Source organism: Herpailurus yagouaroundi, unplaced genomic scaffold (assembly GCF_014898765.1).
Source record: "Herpailurus yagouaroundi ecotype Mexico unplaced genomic scaffold, PumYag 197, whole genome shotgun sequence".
NCBI lineage: Eukaryota > Metazoa > Chordata > Mammalia > Carnivora > Felidae > Herpailurus > Herpailurus yagouaroundi.
The window spans coordinates 17,527,706-17,547,275 of NW_024412428.1; the positions used below are offsets into that span (position 1 = coordinate 17,527,706).

General features: G+C 40.0%; 1 protein-coding gene across 2 annotated transcripts in view; it reads left to right on the forward strand.

Moving 5' to 3' along the window:
- COG6 (component of oligomeric golgi complex 6) overlaps nucleotides 1-3,853 on the forward strand; it is an 81,548-nt gene extending 77,695 nt beyond the window's left edge. For both annotated transcript variants that reach the window (XM_040448290.1, XM_040448291.1), the window contains one exon: nucleotides 2,301-3,853. In XM_040448290.1, coding sequence (XP_040304224.1) covers nucleotides 2,301-2,543 — 243 coding nt within the window. In that variant the 3' untranslated portion in view covers nucleotides 2,544-3,853. The remainder of the gene's footprint in view (nucleotides 1-2,300) is intronic.
- Nucleotides 3,854-19,570: the final 15,717 nt, after the last annotated feature.

The following is a 19,570-nucleotide window of genomic DNA, read 5'->3' on the forward strand; positions in this document are numbered from 1 at the left end:
ATAGACCTACCCTATGACCCAGCAATAGCACTGCTGGGAATTTACCCAAGGGACACAGGAATGCTGATGCATAGGGGCACTTGTACCCCAATGTTCATAGCAGCACTCTCAACAATAGCCAAATTATGGAAAGAGCCTAAATGTCCATCCACTGATGAATGGATAAAGAAATTGTGGTTTATATACACTATGGAATACTACGTGGCAATGAGAAAAAATGAAATATGGCCTTTTGTAGCAACGTGGATGGAACTGGAGAGTGTGATGCTAAGTGAAATAAGCCATACAGAGAAAGACAGATACCATATGGTTTCACTCTTATGTGGATCCTGAGAAACTTGACAGGAACCCATGGGGGAGGGGAAGGAAAAAAAAAAAAAAAAGAGGTTAGAGTGGGAGAGAGCCAAAGCATAAGAGACTGTTGAGAACTGAGAGCAAACTGAGGGTTGATGGGGGGGTGGGAGGGAGGCGAGGGTGGGTGATGGGTATTGAGGAGGGCACCTTTTGGGATGAGCACTGGGTGTTGTATGGAAACCAATTTGACAATAAATTTCATATATAAATAAAAAAAAATAAAAAAAAAAAATAAAAAATAAATAAATAAATAAATGGCCGAGTGAGGGATTTTGACTTCTCTGGCACCAGAGGAAGCCATTGACGCTCCTTGAAGGAAGGCCCTGGGTGGGGGAGAGACAGGATAGAAGGTACGCTTGAGAAAGATTAACCTAGCAGTAGTGCTTACCGTAGATTGAAGGTGGAAGAGACTCAAGAGGGGAAGACCAGATAGGAGTTTTTTCTGTACTCCGTACAAGAGTTCATTAGGGTCTGAATGGAGGTGACGAAACGTGGCCGTGCCACTGACAGAAAGAAGAAACAACTAGAAAAGAAGGTTTGGGAGTAAAGCTTGAAAGACATCTTTAAATTGAGTTGTGAAAATCAGAAAAAAAGTCCTGTTTTTATCACTAGATACAGTGATACAGGAATAGAAGTAGCTGAGGCTGGTATGAAGTAAATGTGAAAACGCAGAGAGAGCTGATGCAGATTTAATGAACCCAGTGCTGTTTTTTTCTGGCCAGATTTTTAAAAAATTTGCTTCAGTTCATTTACATCCTTTTATTCTTTGAGGCACCTGGGTGGCTCAGTCAGTTGAGTGTCTAACTTTGGCTCAGGTCATGGACTTGCGGTTGGTGAGTTCAAGCCCCGTGTCGGGCTCTGTGCTGACAGCTCGGAGCCTGGAGCCTGCTTCGGATTCTGTGTCTCCTTCTCTCTCTGCCCTTCCCCTGCTTGCACTCTGTCTCTCTCTCTCTCTCTCTCTCTCTCTCTCTCAAAAATAGTAAACATTAAAAAAATAAAAAAATGCTTTCTAATCCACTTGGAGTTAGTATATATTTACTGAAAGAGATTTTTTAAAAATTTATTTGGACATTTAAAGATCTATATGTTATTTTTATTAAAACAAATGTAAATAAAAGGGGTGCTTGGGTGGTTCAGTCAGTTAAGCATCCAACTTTGGCTCAGGCCATGATCTCATAGTCCGTGAGTTCGAGCCCCGCATCGGGCCGTGGGCTGACAGCTCAGAGCCTGGAGCCTGCTTCCGATTCCGTGTCTCCCTCTCTCTCTGTTCCTCCCACGCTCGCACTCTGTCTCTTGTTCTCTCTCTCAAAACAAATAAGGATTAAAACAAATTTTTTTTAAAGGTTTTATTCTTTTATATGCTTATGTAGAGATGATCTTTGTGGAAAATGCTGTTACCTATTGTAGGCAAGTGTCACATTATTTTACCCGGCAATATAAGTGAAATCTAAAATGTGGTTACTAGTGTAGGAGCTAAACAGTATATTTATAACAGTATATATAACAGTATATATGTATATATATATATATATATGTATATATATGTGAAAGGACAGTATATTGTAAGTTATTCTGAGGTTTGAAGTATTGGCAAGTATGAATAATTGTAAGCCTTTTTCTTCAAGGTTAATGTGTTATCAGTCACGTTTGCAAAATCAGCACATTGATGATAGGTCACAGTTTCCATTTCTTGTTTAGTAATCATAAAGATACAGCTGTGAACATAGTCCCTGCCCGTCTGCAACAATGAATAAATAACGAATATAAAATAGTGTGTTTTATTCCCAAACCAAAGTAAGTAACTTGTGTGGTTGTACAATAATTTCTTTGTAGTATGTATGTGATAATTATGAAAGTGAAATGCATTGGTTCAAATATGAAGCTTCTTACTATCCTTAGTATTTTACTTTCCGGTGTGTGTTCACATATTGTTTGCTTATCACTAGAGAGCAGATCATAAAACAATCTACAGAATTAGTCTGCAGAGCCTATGGGGAAGTGTATGCCGCTGTGATGAATCCAGTCAACGAATACAAAGATCCGGAGAGCATTCTACACCGATCGCCACAGCAAGTGCAGACACTTCTCTCCTGATCCTCTTATTTGAATGTGTCAGCGAAATATCGCCTCCCCTAAAACTCGGAAGGTGTTCTTGTTCTTCAGTTGGTGCTCTTTGCTCTGAAATTTGACGGTTATGATTCTCTTTGTATCATTTCATTGTAGGTCTCGATAATTTCTTTGGTCACAATAACAGGAAGTAATTTCATGCTGACCTGGGTTGTGTTGCTCTGTATCTGCCCCTTACGTAGAGATGCTCTGTTCTCTGCAAGCCACCTCCCCGGTTCGGCAGTTTTCGGGAATATAAATGTATGGAAAAAAGAAGTATGAGAGGTTTGAGGGAGCTTTCTTTACGACATCAGTTCCAAATTAATCATACATAAGAAACTTGTTGAAACTGAAGAATTAGTTATGAAGATGTGACATAACGTCTCTTTACCTAAAGATTAATTTGGTTTCTTATTAGTCACTAATGTGAGTGGATATATTTAAACTGAGGAGCAGAAATATACATGTAGCAAAAAGTGGGAAAAGAGAGAGAAGTAATTTAAACAGGGTGGATTTCTCTCTGTGTGCGCCCTGGACTGAACTCACGGTGAAGTTCAGCACTTCGAAAGGACGTTAGGAATATAGGCATCCTATATGCCTATAAGTCTAGTGTTTAACGATAGATACTTCTTACATAATATTAGCTCTAAACCCAGCCAACTACAAATTTTATCTCTTGTTCAAACCAAAGAAATAATGACCTGCTCTAACGCAGGCGGGAAAATTCTGAGTAGCAATTGTTCATTGACGGTGTATCTGTCCCCCTGGTGACGGCTCACAGAGAATGATTGGGGCTCTGAATTTAGAACTTTACTTATGAGTAAGATTCAGAATCCCCTTGTTTTTCAAGAAAATAAATCTCAGTACTTTGTTGATAAGATTTCAAAGACAATTCTTCTTAGCAAAATATCTTAATTTCTGGCAAATCTATAAAAAGAGGTCAGTCCCTAAATTACAAGCAAGAAAACTGAGGCATAAGGAAAAAATGGACAAAGTTAAAATATTTTGCAAAGTAGTAAGATAAAACTAATGTTTATATGATATGCAATGTATAATGTGTTAGTATTTACGGAATGTGGCCTGTTCACCTGTCTGAAATTTATAATTGTTTATATTAATATGATTATTTTGGAGGCAGAGCAGTTACTTACCTCTTTGGTATGAATCTGAGCTTTCACAGTCTTTTTCCTTCAATGAGTATGTGTGATATAGAAAAGATAAAAAAATAAAGTATGATATAAATCAAGAGCTTAAATTTTATATAATTTATTTCCACTGTGAAGAAAAGATTGCTACCTTGCCATCAGTGAATTCCTTTGTTTTCTGGGAAAAAGGTGTATTTGTCTTTTTACATGGTTTTCTCAACATATTAAAACTATTTCTAGAACAGTGATAATTGCAGTATTTTTATATATCTCATCATTGTGTTTCCAGAAAACGTACAAATAGAAAGGGAGGTACAGGGTAGGGCGAAGTTGAGATAAGCAGTGGAAGATGGGTGAGCAGAAGGTACTATCAATATAACCTTGAGCACGAAGTTAAAACAAAAGACTGTACGTGCTAATCCATGAACATAACGCTTGTATTTGCCATAGACTTCATAGTTTGCAATTTAAACTGTTTTGATGTGGCTTAAGTATAACCTTAGTCAATACATGTCAGCCTTTTCTTCAGAGAAAAGTATTTGCCTGGCAAAAACCTTCTCTTATTGAAGGTTTCTCTTTGGTTTCTTTCTCTGCACCTGAACTTGAACAAGTGAACGTTACCTGAGAAAAATCACATAAATGGACTGATTGACTTTTTAAATTCATGTTCACAGTCTTCAAATGGCACTCAGTATTGCCTTGTAGTTCTACCTCCCGTCTCTTGGCTAAACTCATCTCTCTGCTTTTCAAGATGACTTTCCACCCCACTCTTAGGTAAAGACCTTCGTAGTTCATAGAGAAAATAGAAGCTGTTAGATTAAGCTCCCCTATTTTCCTACCTTCGAATCTGGCACTCGCCTTCTCCGTCTTTCCTCCTTCTGCCTTGGAGACACTGCCCCTCGTCCTGTCATAGGCTCTTCCCTTCCTTCGCACTCTGGATTCTTTCTTTTCACCTTTTCAGAGACTTTTGTCTCTGAGTTATCCCTTCATTTTGCTCCCGCAGCTCCGTGGCCTGTCCCGAGGATTATCCTCAGTAGCACATACAGTGCTCTAGTGTTGATAATATTTTTAAAGCAAACAAACAACTCTGCACCTTGCAGATCCCAACACCATCATCTCTCAGCTTCTTTTTGTGGTTGTTGACACCTGCTGTCTTCTACTTCCCCTGCCATTGTGTCTTTAAAGTATCCCGGTGAGGCTTCAGCCTCTCACCGCACAGCACAACTAAACCTGATGAGATCCTCCTACTGTTACATATTGTCAAATCCAATGGATTCTTCACTATCCTTATTTGAAATACTGTTGTTGTTGTTGTTGTTGTTGTTGTTGTTGTTGTTGTTTTCCAGGCTTTTGTGGCACCACTTTCTACTAGTTTTCCTTCTATTTCTCAGGCCAAACCCTTTTTTGACTTCCTTCCCTGGTTCTTTTGCCTCTTTACAACTTTTAAAAGTTGACATACTTTAGGGCTTGATCCTGGAATGTCTTTTTTCCTCCCCTTAGGAGTTATTACCTCAGCATAGCCTAGCCTTTCCTGACTGCTGTTAGCTCAGGTGTCCTTAGATATATCCATATAATGGAATATTCTACAGTATTGAAAAATGAGTTATTTTCAAATAATATTTAAGAAAAAACTATAGAACAGTATGAGTTCATTTATAGAATTTTTTTTGTAAAAGGTAAAACAAAATTGTACATTATTGTACACCAGTTGTATATCGGTGCACACGTGATAAAGCTATGAGGAGAATATAGGAAATGATTAGCATGGAATTCAAGACGATCTCTGAGGAGGGAGGCACCAGATCTGTCAAAGTTATTAATGCTCTCTTACACTGGGTTGTTGGTACCTGAGTGTTCATTTAAATCTCTAAAATTTGCATATATGTTACCTTAATTATTTATTTATTTATTTATTTATTTATTTTTTTTTTTAAGAGAAAGAGTTCATGCAAGCAGGGGCAGGGGCAGAGGGAGAGAATGAGAGACTCTTAAGCAGACTCCATACTCAGTGTGGAGCCTGGTGCAGGGCTCGATCCCATGACCCTGGGATCATGACCTGAGTCCAAATCAAGAGTCAGACGCTCAACCAACTGAGCCACCCAGGTGCCCCACATGAGCTCTTATCTGTATATTTTACAATTTTAAAATATTTCTAAAAATTTGCTGAGCTCATGACCTGGGGTAAGAGTTAGAATTCAATATATGTTAACTAGTTTTTTTTTTTGTTGTTGTTATTAAACAAATTTATTAAGTAGCTACCAACACCAGGCTCTGTAATAAACAGGATTTTAAAAGCTTGCTGAAATCGGGGGCGCCTGGGTGGCGCAGTCGGTGAAGCGTCCGACTTCAGCCAGGTCACGATCTCGCGGTCCGTGAGTTCGAGCCCCGCGTCGGGCTCTGGGCTGATGGCTCGGAGCCTGGAGCCTGTTTCGGATTCTGTGTCTCCCTCTCTCTCTGCACCTCCCCCGTTCATGCTCTGTCTCTCTCTGTCCCAAAAAGAAATAAACGTTGAAAAAAAAAAAATAAAAGCTTGCTGAAATCTGCCTCCATCATTGCATCCCTGTCTTGCACAAAAATGGTCACATGTATTCTAAGTAAACATAATGCAATTTCATTGAGGGTTTTTAAATGTAGGTGAGAGGCAAAAAATGAAACTAACACCATCCTCTGTAACAGCCAGATGTATGTACTTGATATTTAAGAGGCTGATAGCACAGAAAAGAAGGTTTTAAAGCACAACTGTACATTTCTCATTCTGAGATGAACATACTGACTAGGTTACATTAATTAGCTAGTTAAGATGTAAAACTGTATTAAGGAATCCCAAAATTCTGACTCTCCGTAAAAGCAACAATAAAACTGGCCCCCAAGAACCACCAAAAACAACTTTTTTTAGAACTCTAGAAACTAGCTCACAGCAAGTCAGGTTATACTTAAAAAACAAAAACCAAAAAAAGCTGAGTCTTGATAACAGCATGCTTTGTGGAATTTTAAGCTAGCCCTGTGCCTTGTTCCCAAGCTTAGCAGTAGCCTTTTGCAAAGAATGTTTTTATTTTATCTGTCTCATGCCTACCCAGAAGATTCCTGTTCTAAAAGCTTATATTTATCTCATCTAACTTGGAACATTTCCAATGCTAAAGTCACCACCCCAGGATAGGGGGAGAGTTAGGGGGCGTACATTTCTCTTCTGCCTGAAGCAATAGATAAGCATAGGGATGAACAATAGACTAAGCAAAAAGCTTAGGAAGGAAGGTTAGCAGTGAGATCTCCGTAAAGGCATGGAAAAACCCAGACATATCCTTGGAAATCTAGAAAGCTATGTATGTGTTGTTTAGGACTGCATGCCCAGAAAAGACCAGAGAGACCCTAAGCTGTCACCTCTGGTTGCATCTTGAAGGCATGCCCCAACGCTCATCACAGCACACCCCAGTCAAGACTGGGAGGTTGTTTTGGTTCCAGACACTTAAGGAAATCTCTGTCCAGTTGTTAGCAGACTGCTAAGCTAATGGACCACTTTAAGTGGTCACACACAACAGAGCAATTGTCAATGTTACAGGATTCATTTAGCAAAATCACACACAACAACAGCTACAAAAAGCACCGACCACAGCAAACTCTGAGGTGCAGGGTAGGAGAATCTGATTTCAGCAGAATGTGTGCATTGTACTGTTCCAAATGCCCACTTTTCAAGAAAAATTGTTTACAAGATACCTAAAGGACAGCCAAAACACGGGGAGGGTGGGGGGGAGCACTCAGTAGAAACTGTCTCTGAAGAAGCCCAGATGTAGGACTTAGTAGACAAAGACTTTAAATCGGCAATTTTAGATGTGTTCAGGGACCGAAGGAAGGTATGAGGACAATGCCTCCTCAAACAGAGAATATCAATAAAGAGGTAGAAATTGGAAAATATGTTTTCATAAAGTTATAAATTTATCAAAATCATAATTTAAAGTCATAATTTTATAAAAAGTATAAATATCTTGTCTGGGGTTGAAAATTATAATTGAAATTTAAAAATCCACTGTAGCAGTTGGACAGCTGTGAACAGTCAGTAAAAAGAATCAGCAAAGTTGAAGTTAGATCAATAGAGATTATGCAATCTGAGAAACAGAAAGAAAAAAGGATAGAAGAAAGTGAACAGGGCCTCAGAGACCTGTGAGATGTTATCAACAATATTCACACAATGGGTGTCTTGGAAGGAAAAGAAAGGGGGAAGGGGACAAAAATATTTGAAGAAATATTTTTTTCAGAAACTGTACAAGTTTGTTGAAAATTTAATACACACATTTAAGAAGTTTACCAAGCCCAGATAAAGATACACACTGAGACACATCACGATTAAATTATCAAAAGCCAAAAACTCAGAGGGGACTTTGAAAGCAAAAAGAAAGATAACTCATCATATACATGTGATTTACAATAAGATTATCACGATGCTTTGGGGCACCTGGGTGGCTCAGTCAGTTGAGCATCCATCCAACTCTTGATTTTGGCTCAGGTCATGATGCCACCAGGGTCATGGGATCCAGCCCCATGTCAGGCTCTGTGCTGAGTGTGGAGTCTGCTTGGGGTCTCTTCTCTCTGTCTCTCTCTCTCTCTTCCTCTGCCTGTCCTATATATATGTATAGGATATGGATACATATGTATCCATATGTATGGATAGGATATATATATATATATATATATATATATATATATATATATATATATAATTCTCATCAGAAACCTATAGAGGCCAAAAAGCATTTCTATTGCCAGTAAAACTGCATGTGAAAATACAGGCAAAATTAAGACATTTCAGGATAAACAAAAACTATCACATCTGCCCTAAAGAATGTTAAAGGTAGTCCTTGCAGCTGAAATGAAAGGATACTAGACAGCCTCTTGAATTAACAAAGAAAGAATAGCAAGGAAGCAGAAGACTCGGGCAACACTTGTAAACCAGCTAGACCTAATAGACATCAATGGAGCGCCCCACCTGATAGCACAGTACACATTTCTCTCAAGTCCACATGCTCTCTGCTTTCTCCAAAGCAGACCGTGTGTTAGGCCCCATCTCAAGTCTCAGTACATTTTAAAAGATTGAAATCATGCAAAGCATCTTCTCCGACTACAATGACACAAATTAGAAACCATTAACAAAAGGAAAATAAATAGGGAAACTAAACAACATAATATTTTTAAATGTTTCTTATTTATTTTTGAGAGAGAGAGCATGAGCAGGGGAGGGGCAGAAAGAGAGGGACACACACAATCCAAAGCAGGCCCCAGGCTCTGAGCTGTCAGCACAGAGCCTGACGGGGGGGGGCTCAAACTCACGAACCATGAGATCATGACCTGAGCTGAATGAAGTAGGACGCTTAACCGACTGAGCCACCCGGGCGGCCCTAAACAACATGCTCTTAAATAACCGGTGGGTTAGAAAGAAAATAACAAAGTAATTAGAGAAAACTGTGAGATGTATGAAAGTTTGGTATAAAACCCCATACCGATACTTATGGTATGTAGCAAAAACAGTGCTCAGAAGAAAATGGATAGCTTACATTAAAGAAGAAATAAATTAACCCAACTTTACACCTTAAAAAAAAAAAAAACTAGAAAAAACATCAAACGACACTGAAAACAAGAAGGGAATAATAAAGATTATGACAGACAGAGAGAAAATATAGAATAGAAAAATAGTGTTTCAGCGGATGGATGGGCTAGCCATTATGTAAGGCATGTAGAGATGTGTTTGAATACACTTGTGAAAAAGATGCTATACACTAGTAATGAACAATCTGAAAATTAAAGTACGAAAACGATTCCATTTACAGTAGCACCACAAAGTGTAAAATACTTAGGAATAGATTTAACCAAGGAAGTGATATACTTATCCACTGCAAGCTACCCAACACTGTTGAAAAAAAATTAAAGATGGCCCAAACAGATGGGAAGGCATTTTATGTTCATGGATGAAGACTCAGTATTAAGATGACAATCTTCCCCAAACGAATCTATAGATTCAATGCAGTTCCTATCAAATGTCATTTGCCCCCCCCCTTTTTTTTTTTTTTGATCCAGAAATAGACAAGCTGATCCCAAAATGTATATGGACATACAGGGGACCATGAATAACCAAAACAATCTTGAATCTTCCCAATTTTAAAACTTACTACAATTCCACAGTTATCAAAACAGTGTGATATTGACATAAGGGCAGACATAAATGGGATAGAATTTGGAGTTCAGAAGTAAAATCATACATCCATCGTCAACTGATTTTTTTACAAGGCTGCCAAAACCCATCAATGGGGAAAGGATACTATTTTTAGCAAATGGCACCAGAAAAGCTGGGAATCCACACGCAAAAAGATTGAACCTGGGGCACCTGGCTGGCTCTGTCAGTGGGGCACACAACTCTTGATCTCGGGGTTGTGGGGTTGAGTCCTACTTTGTAGAGATTACTTAAAATCTTTAAAAAAAAAAAAATTGAAGTTGGACCCGTATCTCATGCCGTATACAAAAATTAGCTCAAATGGGTCAAAGATCTCAATGTAAAAGTTAAGAACTAAAACGCTCAAAAGGAAACATAGGTGTAAATCTTTGTGACTTTATATTAAATAGGCAACAAATTTTCACCTTCTGTACAATATAGATTTTAAAATAGATAGTAAAATGTAGAGTCACAAAATAATGTTGAATACTTGGAGCAGGTCAGTTTCTTTCTCTTATTTAGTTAAATATACTGCTTAAATAGTATAAATACACAGATCTACGTATGGTTACTTTGGGGCTATAATTATATTTCAGCACAACTATCCTGAAAATATGGATTTATCTCCCCTTAGAATATGCTTCTGCAGATAGATGATATAATTATGTGTTTTCAGATCCACATATGAAGTTACTATAAATTGGCTAAGAAATAAATATAATAATCATTTAAGTCTATCAAATTCAACTAACATTGATGTCAAAAATAAAAACTTTACTAGCACTTAAAAAAAGAAGTGATAATTTAGTACATAAAAATAAATGGTACTAAACTTATGAAGATAAGGTGAATTGGGAAAATTTTTGATAGGTCTGAAAATATCCATATGAAATATTTGCATGCTTTGAGAGGATATATCATCTTTTGACAAAGTGTTTTTTCATAGTATGTGTTAAACAGTTAAAGTCCCAGCCAATCCAGGATTTTGAAAGTTTATAGCTTTGCCAGCAGGAAATTAATTTACTTGAATATTCTCTTTATTTCCATCAATGTCAAGATATGAAATTCCACCGGAGCAAACATTAGTTTTTTGCCTAAAAAACTAAAAGCAGAATGATGAGAAGCAAGAGCGATTTTTCTTATGCAAGCCAGCATTAAAGTTAGGTCTCATGTGTTGAGATGCCATGAGCCTGTCTAGGGATATCATATGTATGATCCTAGTTTGGGGAATTCAGACAAGAGCTGGCTTCTATTTGCAAGCCAGGCCTCAGATGGAATATAAAAGGGTAATGAGGAATACACTGAGGTAGAAAAATGGATTTGCCTAGGAAGCCAAGTCTTAAAAAAGGAAACCAAAGATTTGGTTAGTATTTGACAGACTCGCAATCTGTATTTGATAGAAGACCAGGAATTTTTGTCGCTTCAAAACTGTGTTTCAGAGCTCCTTTTCATAAACAACGATGTAAGCAAGCAAGCATTCAAAAGCCAGAAGGCTGCCATTAAACACAACAAAAGAGAAAAAACCAGGTCCAGTTACCCTGCCTTCATTCTCAATCCTACAAAGAAATCACTCACCCACCGAGTGTTAACAGGTTGATGCAATGAATCATACGATAATAAATCCTAACGGAATTTGCAGAAACCGTGCAAATGTGCAAATACACTCCTGTGACTTACCTGTGATTTCTCCTTGCAAGTGGTAACTCGTTAGCCATGGTGTTGCTCTTGGTAACCACAGGTATCAGGAGATGATGCAGAATTAGTACTGCCTCCTACTTTGTGTGTGATACAGTGGGTGAGACTCCTGCCGTCTCTGTCGTGAATCAAATTTTCGTGTATGTGGATACACTGCTGGATCTTTCTCGCATTCTTTCCGTAGGTTTACTTATTCCTGCACCAATAACAAATATTTTAATATTATAACTTCACAATCTTGATATTTGGTAGGATGTTCCATTTTGTCTTTTTCATTTAGAATGCCTCAGGTGTTCTTGGCTCTTTGTGGTTCCACTTGGGTTTTAAAATCAACTTCTCCTTCGCAAACAGCCATTGGGAATATGGTTGGGATTACTTGGAATCTATACATCGGTTGGGGTACAATGGATATCTTTATGAAGGTTAATAATGCAAATCATGAACACGTTAAATTTTCCCTACATTGCAGTTTTAGTGCTCTTCAAAAAAAAATGGATGTTTCTTCATATAAATCTGAGAAAACTGTTATATTCATTCCTAAGGAACGTACAGTTCTTGTTCATAGGGTAAATGGTATCTATTTTTTAATTACATTTTAAAATTATCTGTTGCTGTGTATAGAAGAGGAATTGATTTTTCTATATTGATTACCTTAAATCTAAGCATTTAGCTCACTTACATCTAATGATTTGGGGGGGGGTTCTATATAGACATTTATATTATTTGAGACTAGATGACAGTTTTGTTTCCTTCTTGACAATCTTTATGCCCTTCATTTCTTTTGTTGTCTTGCTGTGCTAAGACCTCCAGCCCAATGTTAACCCAGAGCAATGATAATGGACACTTTTTGTAATTCAGATTTTAAAGATGTTCCCAGTATCTCGCCATTAGGAATTACGTTTGCTGTAGATTTTCAGTAGATTAATCAGAGAGCATCAAATGATCATATGGCTCTTCTCTTTTTTAATGTTAATGTGGTAAATGACATGTGTAGTTTTTCTGATCATAGATCACTCTTGCATTCCTGGGATGATCCCAGACCGATTGTATTCTTTTCTCTTTTTGTACAAACTACTGGATTTAGTTTTGTTTTATATATTGACTAGTGATCTTGCTAGATTTACTAGTAAATTCCAAATGGTATTTGTAGATGCTTGTGTAAACTTTGTAAATTCAGTCACACAGTCTATGATGAATGACAGTTTTACTCTTTCTTGTTAGTCTTTCTGGCTCTATGACACTGTGCAGTGTCCAACCAGTACAACACGTACAGTGTTGAATAGAAGTGGTGATAGCGATCACCCTTGTCTTTTTCCAAAATGTGAGGAAGGAGGGAAAGCTTTTCCTAGGCTGATATTTTGTAAATAAGCTTTATCAAATTAAGAAAGTCCCCTTCTGTCCCTGGTTGGTTATGATTACTTTAAATCATAATGAGTATTGAATTTTATCAAATGTAGGTTTTGTTTTTTGTTTTTAGGTAACTGTAGTCTCTATCCCCCTTTCTTTGCTTAATGTGGAGAATTTCAAATGTCAAAACAACTTTGCATTCCCGGAATGAACCCAATGGTTATAAAGAACAATCTTTTTTATATACCTCTTGGTTTGATTTATTTATATTTTATTTATAGTTTTTCCTTTATGCCCATGGCAGATTGCCCTGGAATTTTCCTTTCTTTTAATATCTTTGTCAGGTTTTGGTAGCAAGATTGTACTGACCTATTAGCACATAATCTCTTTTTCTCCTATCTGGAATAGTTTGTGTAAGATTGTTGTTACTTCTTCCTTAAGAACTTGGAAGAATTCCAAGAGCAGCCAACTTGTCTAGAGATGTCTTTGTGAGAAGTTTTAAATTTTGGATTCAATTTTTAAAATATATTTAAGACTATTCATATGGTCCATTTTGTCTTGTGTCAGTTTTGATGAATTCTGTTTTTGAATATATATGTCCATTTCATCTAAATTTGTCATAATGTTCTCCTTAATGTTCTTATCTTTAAAAAAAGGGTTTATTTATTTTGAGAGAAAGAGAAAGAGAGAGAGAGAGAGAGAGAGAGAGAGAGAGAGAGAGAGAGAGAGAATCCTAAGCAGGCTCCATGCCGTCAGCACAAGAGCCTGAGCCCAATGCAGAGTTCAATCTCAGGGAACCGTGAGATCATGACCTGAGCCAACATCAAGAGTAGGAGGCTTAACCAACTAAGTCACCCAGGCACCCCCCCTTATCTTTTTTAATGTCTGTGGACATGGTATTAATAATTTATTCTGTCTTTCTTGATTAGTCTTGCTAAGAGTTATGAACTTTGTTAGTGTTTTCAAGGAGTCTGGTTTTGACATGGTTGATTATCTTTATTTACATTTCATTGATTTTTTTGCTCTATTTTTATTATTTCCTTCCTTTTACTTTGTTATTTGCTCTTCATTTTCAACCTTCTTTTTGTAAAATTATTTTTTAATGTTTATTCATTTTTGAGAGACAGAGCGTGAATGAGGGAGGGGCAGAGAGAGAGGGAGACACAGAATCTGAAGCAGGTTCCAGGCTCTGACATGTCAGCACAGAACCTGCCGCGGGGCTCGAACTCATGAATCGTGAGATCATGACCTGAGCCAAAGTCGGACACTTAACCAACTGAGCCACGAATGCTCCCCATTCATTTTCTACCTTCTTGAAGTAGATGCTTATACAGATGGTCCCTGACTTACTATAGTGCAACTTACAATTTTTTGACTTTGCAGTGTTGCAAAAGCAATATGCATTCAGTTGGAACTGTACTTCAGATTTTGAATTTTGATCTTTCCCTGGGCTAGTAATATGCAGTAGGATCTTCTCCTGTGATACTGGACAGCAGCAGGGAGCCACAGCTCCCAATCAGCCTCGCAATCGCAGGGGTAAACAACTGATACCCTTACCACCATTGTGTTTTTTACTTTCAGTGCTGTGCTTTAGAAATTAAATGGGATAGTCAACACTTTGTTCTAAAATAGGCTTTGTATTAGATGATTTGCCCACTCTAAGTGTTCTGAAAACACTTAAGGTAGGCTAGCAAGGCTAAGCTATATATTCAGTAGATCAGGTATATTAAATGCATTTTCAACTGATTTCAACTTACTTAATGAGACAAGCCTATTGTAGGTCAAGGAAAATTAGTATCAATTTTCAAACTCTTTTTGGTAATATATTCATTGAAATATCTGTATTGCTGTGTAAACATAAACTTAGCTATATCCATGTTTTTATATGGCATACTTTCATTATTTTTCACTTCAAAATATTTTCTAACTTTCATTGTGATTTCTTCTTTGACTCATGGACTACTTCAAAATGTATTTCCAAACATGAAGATTTCCTAGTCATCTATTGATTATTGATATCAAGTTTAACTCCACGGTAGCCAGCCAGTATATTGTATATCAATCTTTATATGTTTGTTCATAGTTGTTTTACGGTCCAGCATACTATTTTATTTATTTTTAAGTTTCTTTCTTTATTTTGAGAAGGAGAGAGAGAGAGGGAGAGAAAGAGAATCCCAAGCCCATCAATGCACCATGAGTGCAGAGCCCGATGTGGGGCTCGAACTCACAAACCATGAGATCTAACCTGACCCAGAGTCCAGCGCTTCACCGACTGAACCACCCAGGCGCCCCCAGAATACTATTTTAGCGAAGGATGTCTCCTTTATATTGGGAAAGGATGTGTTCTTAGTTACTGGGTGCAGAGTTCCATACATGTTGAGGGGATAAATGTTAATCTTGTTCAAATCATCTATTGGATTTAGGTATTTTATCTGCATGTTACATCAGCTGCTGAGAGATACTTGTTAAAAATGTTAACTAAGATTGTGTGTTTGCTTGTTTTTTTTTTTTTTTTCAGTTTTTGCCTTACATGTTTTGAGGCTATTTCTAGACATTTCAACTTTACCTATTCTGATTTTTTTCTTTGCACCCTTAGTTTCTCAGAAGTATGTGATTTGTATTTTTACTATTAACATTTGTAACAAGGGAGTGAGGCAGTAAAATTTGTTTCATAAAAAGAACGATTGACAATGACAATAGATTTCCTTCTGCCATGCCCCCTGTGTCCTACTTCACAGTTAGAAAAATAAACTGTAGCCTTATCAGTTAAGCCAGTCATTGATCTATGAACTCCTGGCAACACCCGTCACTTTGGTCCCAGGGCAAATTAAGCTAAATTCACAGAGCGCATTGAGTTACCATTCATATTGTTCACTTTTATTCTTCTCCCAAACCCTCAGGTGGGTGACTTGGATTCTGTTGGCTCTGACTGTGTTTTGAATACCAGCATCTGACTTGAATCTCTACGAGATCAACCTGTTAAGACAATCTGATTTCATTAACCAAAATGACCTTATCTCACAATGAGTTGCGGTGCATAATTGCGTTAACAAGCGTAAGCAAGAATGCCAGCTTCCAGTGTTCTGAGACGGTGTATGATGTGAATCCTTTTCATCACTGAGTGTAGCCACATTCTTTGTAGATGGTTTCTTGAACGAAATGAGGCAACTTTCTGCCTTGGTGGACGTTCTGAGGTTTATACAAACTGTCCATAATCCGAAGCATCAACTTAATGTGAAACTCAGTGTGGTTTACATCTAATAGCTTCTGAGACTTTTTCATAGAAGTTTGGTGGTCGGCAAAGAAATTATTGGAATAAAAATATCACAGCTTCTGTGCTGTGTGCAGATACTCACTGAACGTGATGAAGGAATTACTGTCTAACCGTGCACATATTCTGAGTAATTAGGCCGCGTGCCAAAACCATTAAGGCTCAAATGCCAAGTGCCTGTAGGGAGGGTTCTGTTACAGGATTTAGCAACCAACCCCTGGCTCAGTTACCAGGGGGTGGCACTCCAAGCTTCCTGATGGCAGTGCCAGCCTGGCTGAGACTCCGCAGCTGCCTCCCGGCCACTGCTGGCTTCCAGGGACCCTCCCCGATGCTGCCCCCGTGCCCACCCTTCTTGCCCATCTGCCCTCCATCTGCCTGCCACTCGAGTGGCGGGTGCACAGTTGGGGGCACCTTACAAGCTGAGTCATGACACCCAGATGGCACATTGCATTCACCTTTCCTGTGCCTCCACGGCTCTTTCTCCAGTTTGGCAGCTTCCGAGGAAAGGGTTGCCAATTCCCGTTTCATAACATTTCAGGGGCTCCATTCTGAGGCTTCTGGGTATCCTGGCACTCAAGGAACCTGGGCCTGGGGGCAGGATAGGGAGATCCATTCAGGGATTATGGACATCCAGGCACCCCTGGCCCGCACCCAAAAAAACCTGAGGGAACAAGAGTAGCCTTTGTAACTCCAGAATTTCATCAAGATGAGCTGAAATCTGGTTCTATCATTTCCCTGTCTACATCTCGCCCTGTTCTACAGCCGCCCCCCACAAAAACCCAAAAAAACAGAGCTGTGCGGTATCTTCACAATTTGACTTTTATCCAGAACCGAGGCTCTTTATTTGTTAGAGCTAAGCGTTTGGTCCAACATTTTCTAATTCTTTCTGTGGGAACTTGAATCAGCACCCCCTCCCCAATCCCCCGTAGAAGCAGATGGGGATCTTGGCGAGCTTTAGAAGCCCAGGACTTGGCAGGTTGAGAGTTCTATTTGCCAGGCTGAATTGCTTGTAATTAAAACGCTCATCCTCCTCCTTTTTGCACTTCTGAACTTATCTGACGAATCAAGAGAGTATTTAATCATGCATAGAAACAAATCTGTTCATATAAGTGAAAATCTGCATTTGAAGTCAGGGACTCAGCAGCGGAGGTGAGTCAGTCACACAGGCTGGTTAGGGTGACGGGGCCCAGTCAGTGTCCGGTGCCCGGATTGGGGCCGGGTGTCCAGTCCTCCCCTCTCTCCCCTTCTTCCGCTGTTTCCCGTCTCCATTCCCTTGCCTCAGCTGTGGCCACAGTCAACACTCCTGGACGTGGGATTTGGGTTTTGTTAGTGACACTTGCTGAACCAGATTGTTAATGTTTATCTGCTTTCTAATACTGAAAAGAAAATAACTCATTAGCCTTGACATTTTAATGTGTGAGTGCTCTGAGACAAAACTTCACTTTGCTCCTTCCAGACGGAGAGGTGGTAATTGCCAGATTGAGTGCACGTTAGAAACTCGAGAACAAAGTGAGGCATGACCATGCGTGGCTCTTGGGGTGATGAGAGCTCAGAGTTAATTTTAGAAATAACTGTTTAACAAAATAATCCAGAGGAGGTGAGTGGCTGGATTTGTCTCCATTTAGGAACTCTCACATGGGCCATTGGTGATGTGGGTGTTAGAAATGGAGGTGGTGCTCAGATGGGAGCATTGGGGCACCACCCGTGAGGACAGCAGAGCAGTATCCCCGGGCGCTCGAACAGTGGGACATTTGCTGAATCTAGCCAGGGACCGCTGGTGTGCGTTCTTACAGGGAGGAGGAGGAACTGTCCCTTGTGCGGGCCCCCTCACAGGTTGGCGAGGGCTCCTCGCAGTTATTCTCCGGTACCTCGATTTACCTGTCACCCGGGCAGACGGCTCCAGGTTCAGCTCAGAGAGCTGCCGTGAAGGGGAGCAGGCGTGAAGGTTGCCCTACCGCTTGGTTGCTTGGGCAGCCAGGCCAGGATGGACTCTGGAGACCGGAGACGGGGAAGGGGACAGAGCAGATCTTTGCCACCCAAGACTCTACCTCGCAAACTGGAGACTCCCCAGCAGGGATAGGACCTGGCTGCCGTTAGCGAGGCCCAACCCCGAGCCCTCATCACTGTGCGAGGAGACATCATCCCAAGTCCTTCGGCAGGCCCCGTCCGGCACCAGGGTCTCCTTCCGTCGAGGTGGCTCAGTCAAGCGCTCCGACTGCTCCCGTTCACATGCATTTATGCAATTTTGTTTTCTCGCAGTTTAACACACGTGTCTCTGTCTATCTCTTTCACACTCACACACAATGAGATTTAGTAACCCATTTTAATGAGGCAATTATATTTTAACTCTATTATGTGCAATTATCCACTCACGTAAATTGCCCCAGCTGGAGCGCCTGGTGTCCATGTCTCGCTGGCTGGCACTCAGCTGCTGGCCCCCGGGGGCAGCTGGGCCTCCAGCACGGGAACACTGCCGCCGCGGCCGCTCCTGCTGCTCTCCACAGGTGGCTCACTGCTGCCAAGGGGCAGGGACATTTGCAATTTCTGGCCCACCCAGCGGAGCTCTTGATTGCTGTGTGGGTGGCCTAGAACTTTGTCATCCGCTCTGCTGTGCTGGCGGTGTTGTTTATCCAGAGCCGGAGCCCTAGGTAGCCTCCAAGCTTGGAGGGGCCGGAAAAACAAACTCGGATAATCGGAGCCATGCACCTTGGCCTCATGTTTTGGTTTCCCTTTTAATCGTCTAGGCTCTAGGTGCCTCGGGCTGGGGATGAAAGGCGGCGGCCTCTGTACCCCCGTCCTACCCGTGGTAACTTTAAAGCAGAGGTTTTAATGATGAGATAGGTACTTCATGCAAAGCAGTGATTTAATTTACGTGGTCGCACAAAGCAGGACAAAGCAGTCACCCAAGGACTTGTCGCCCAACTCACTAGAATGTTCCCAACGCGTTCGCATCTACCCGGGAGTGTTCGTTTCACCCTTGCCCTCCGAAGGCACCATTTGCTTGAACTTTGTCCTGACCTGTCGCTTCATTTTTTTGGAAAGTTCTATCACATACGCATGTGTCATTCCGTAGGTAGCCTTCTGTAGCTTTCTCCTCCGTGTAGTGTCATGCGAAAGATTCATCTCTGCAACTCTCCAGAGTTCTGGCTCATTCGTAGCCATTGCTGTATACTCTTGTGTGACACCTTCTTTGTAGCCACCCTCCTCTCAAATGAACCTTTGGGTTTTCTAGGTGTTTTTGTTTGTTTGCTTTGCCCTATGAGCAAGGCTTCCGTGATATTCCTGGGTACACAAGCAAAGTACGAATACGTGGGAATTTCTCTACCTTGGAGTGGAATTTCTGGATTTTAGCATATCAGAACGTTCAAGGCTTTCAGAGAATGCCCAACTGCTTTCCAAAGTGGTTGAACCAACGCGTGGCCCCCTCCTGCCAGGTGGTGGCTTTTGCGGTTTTCC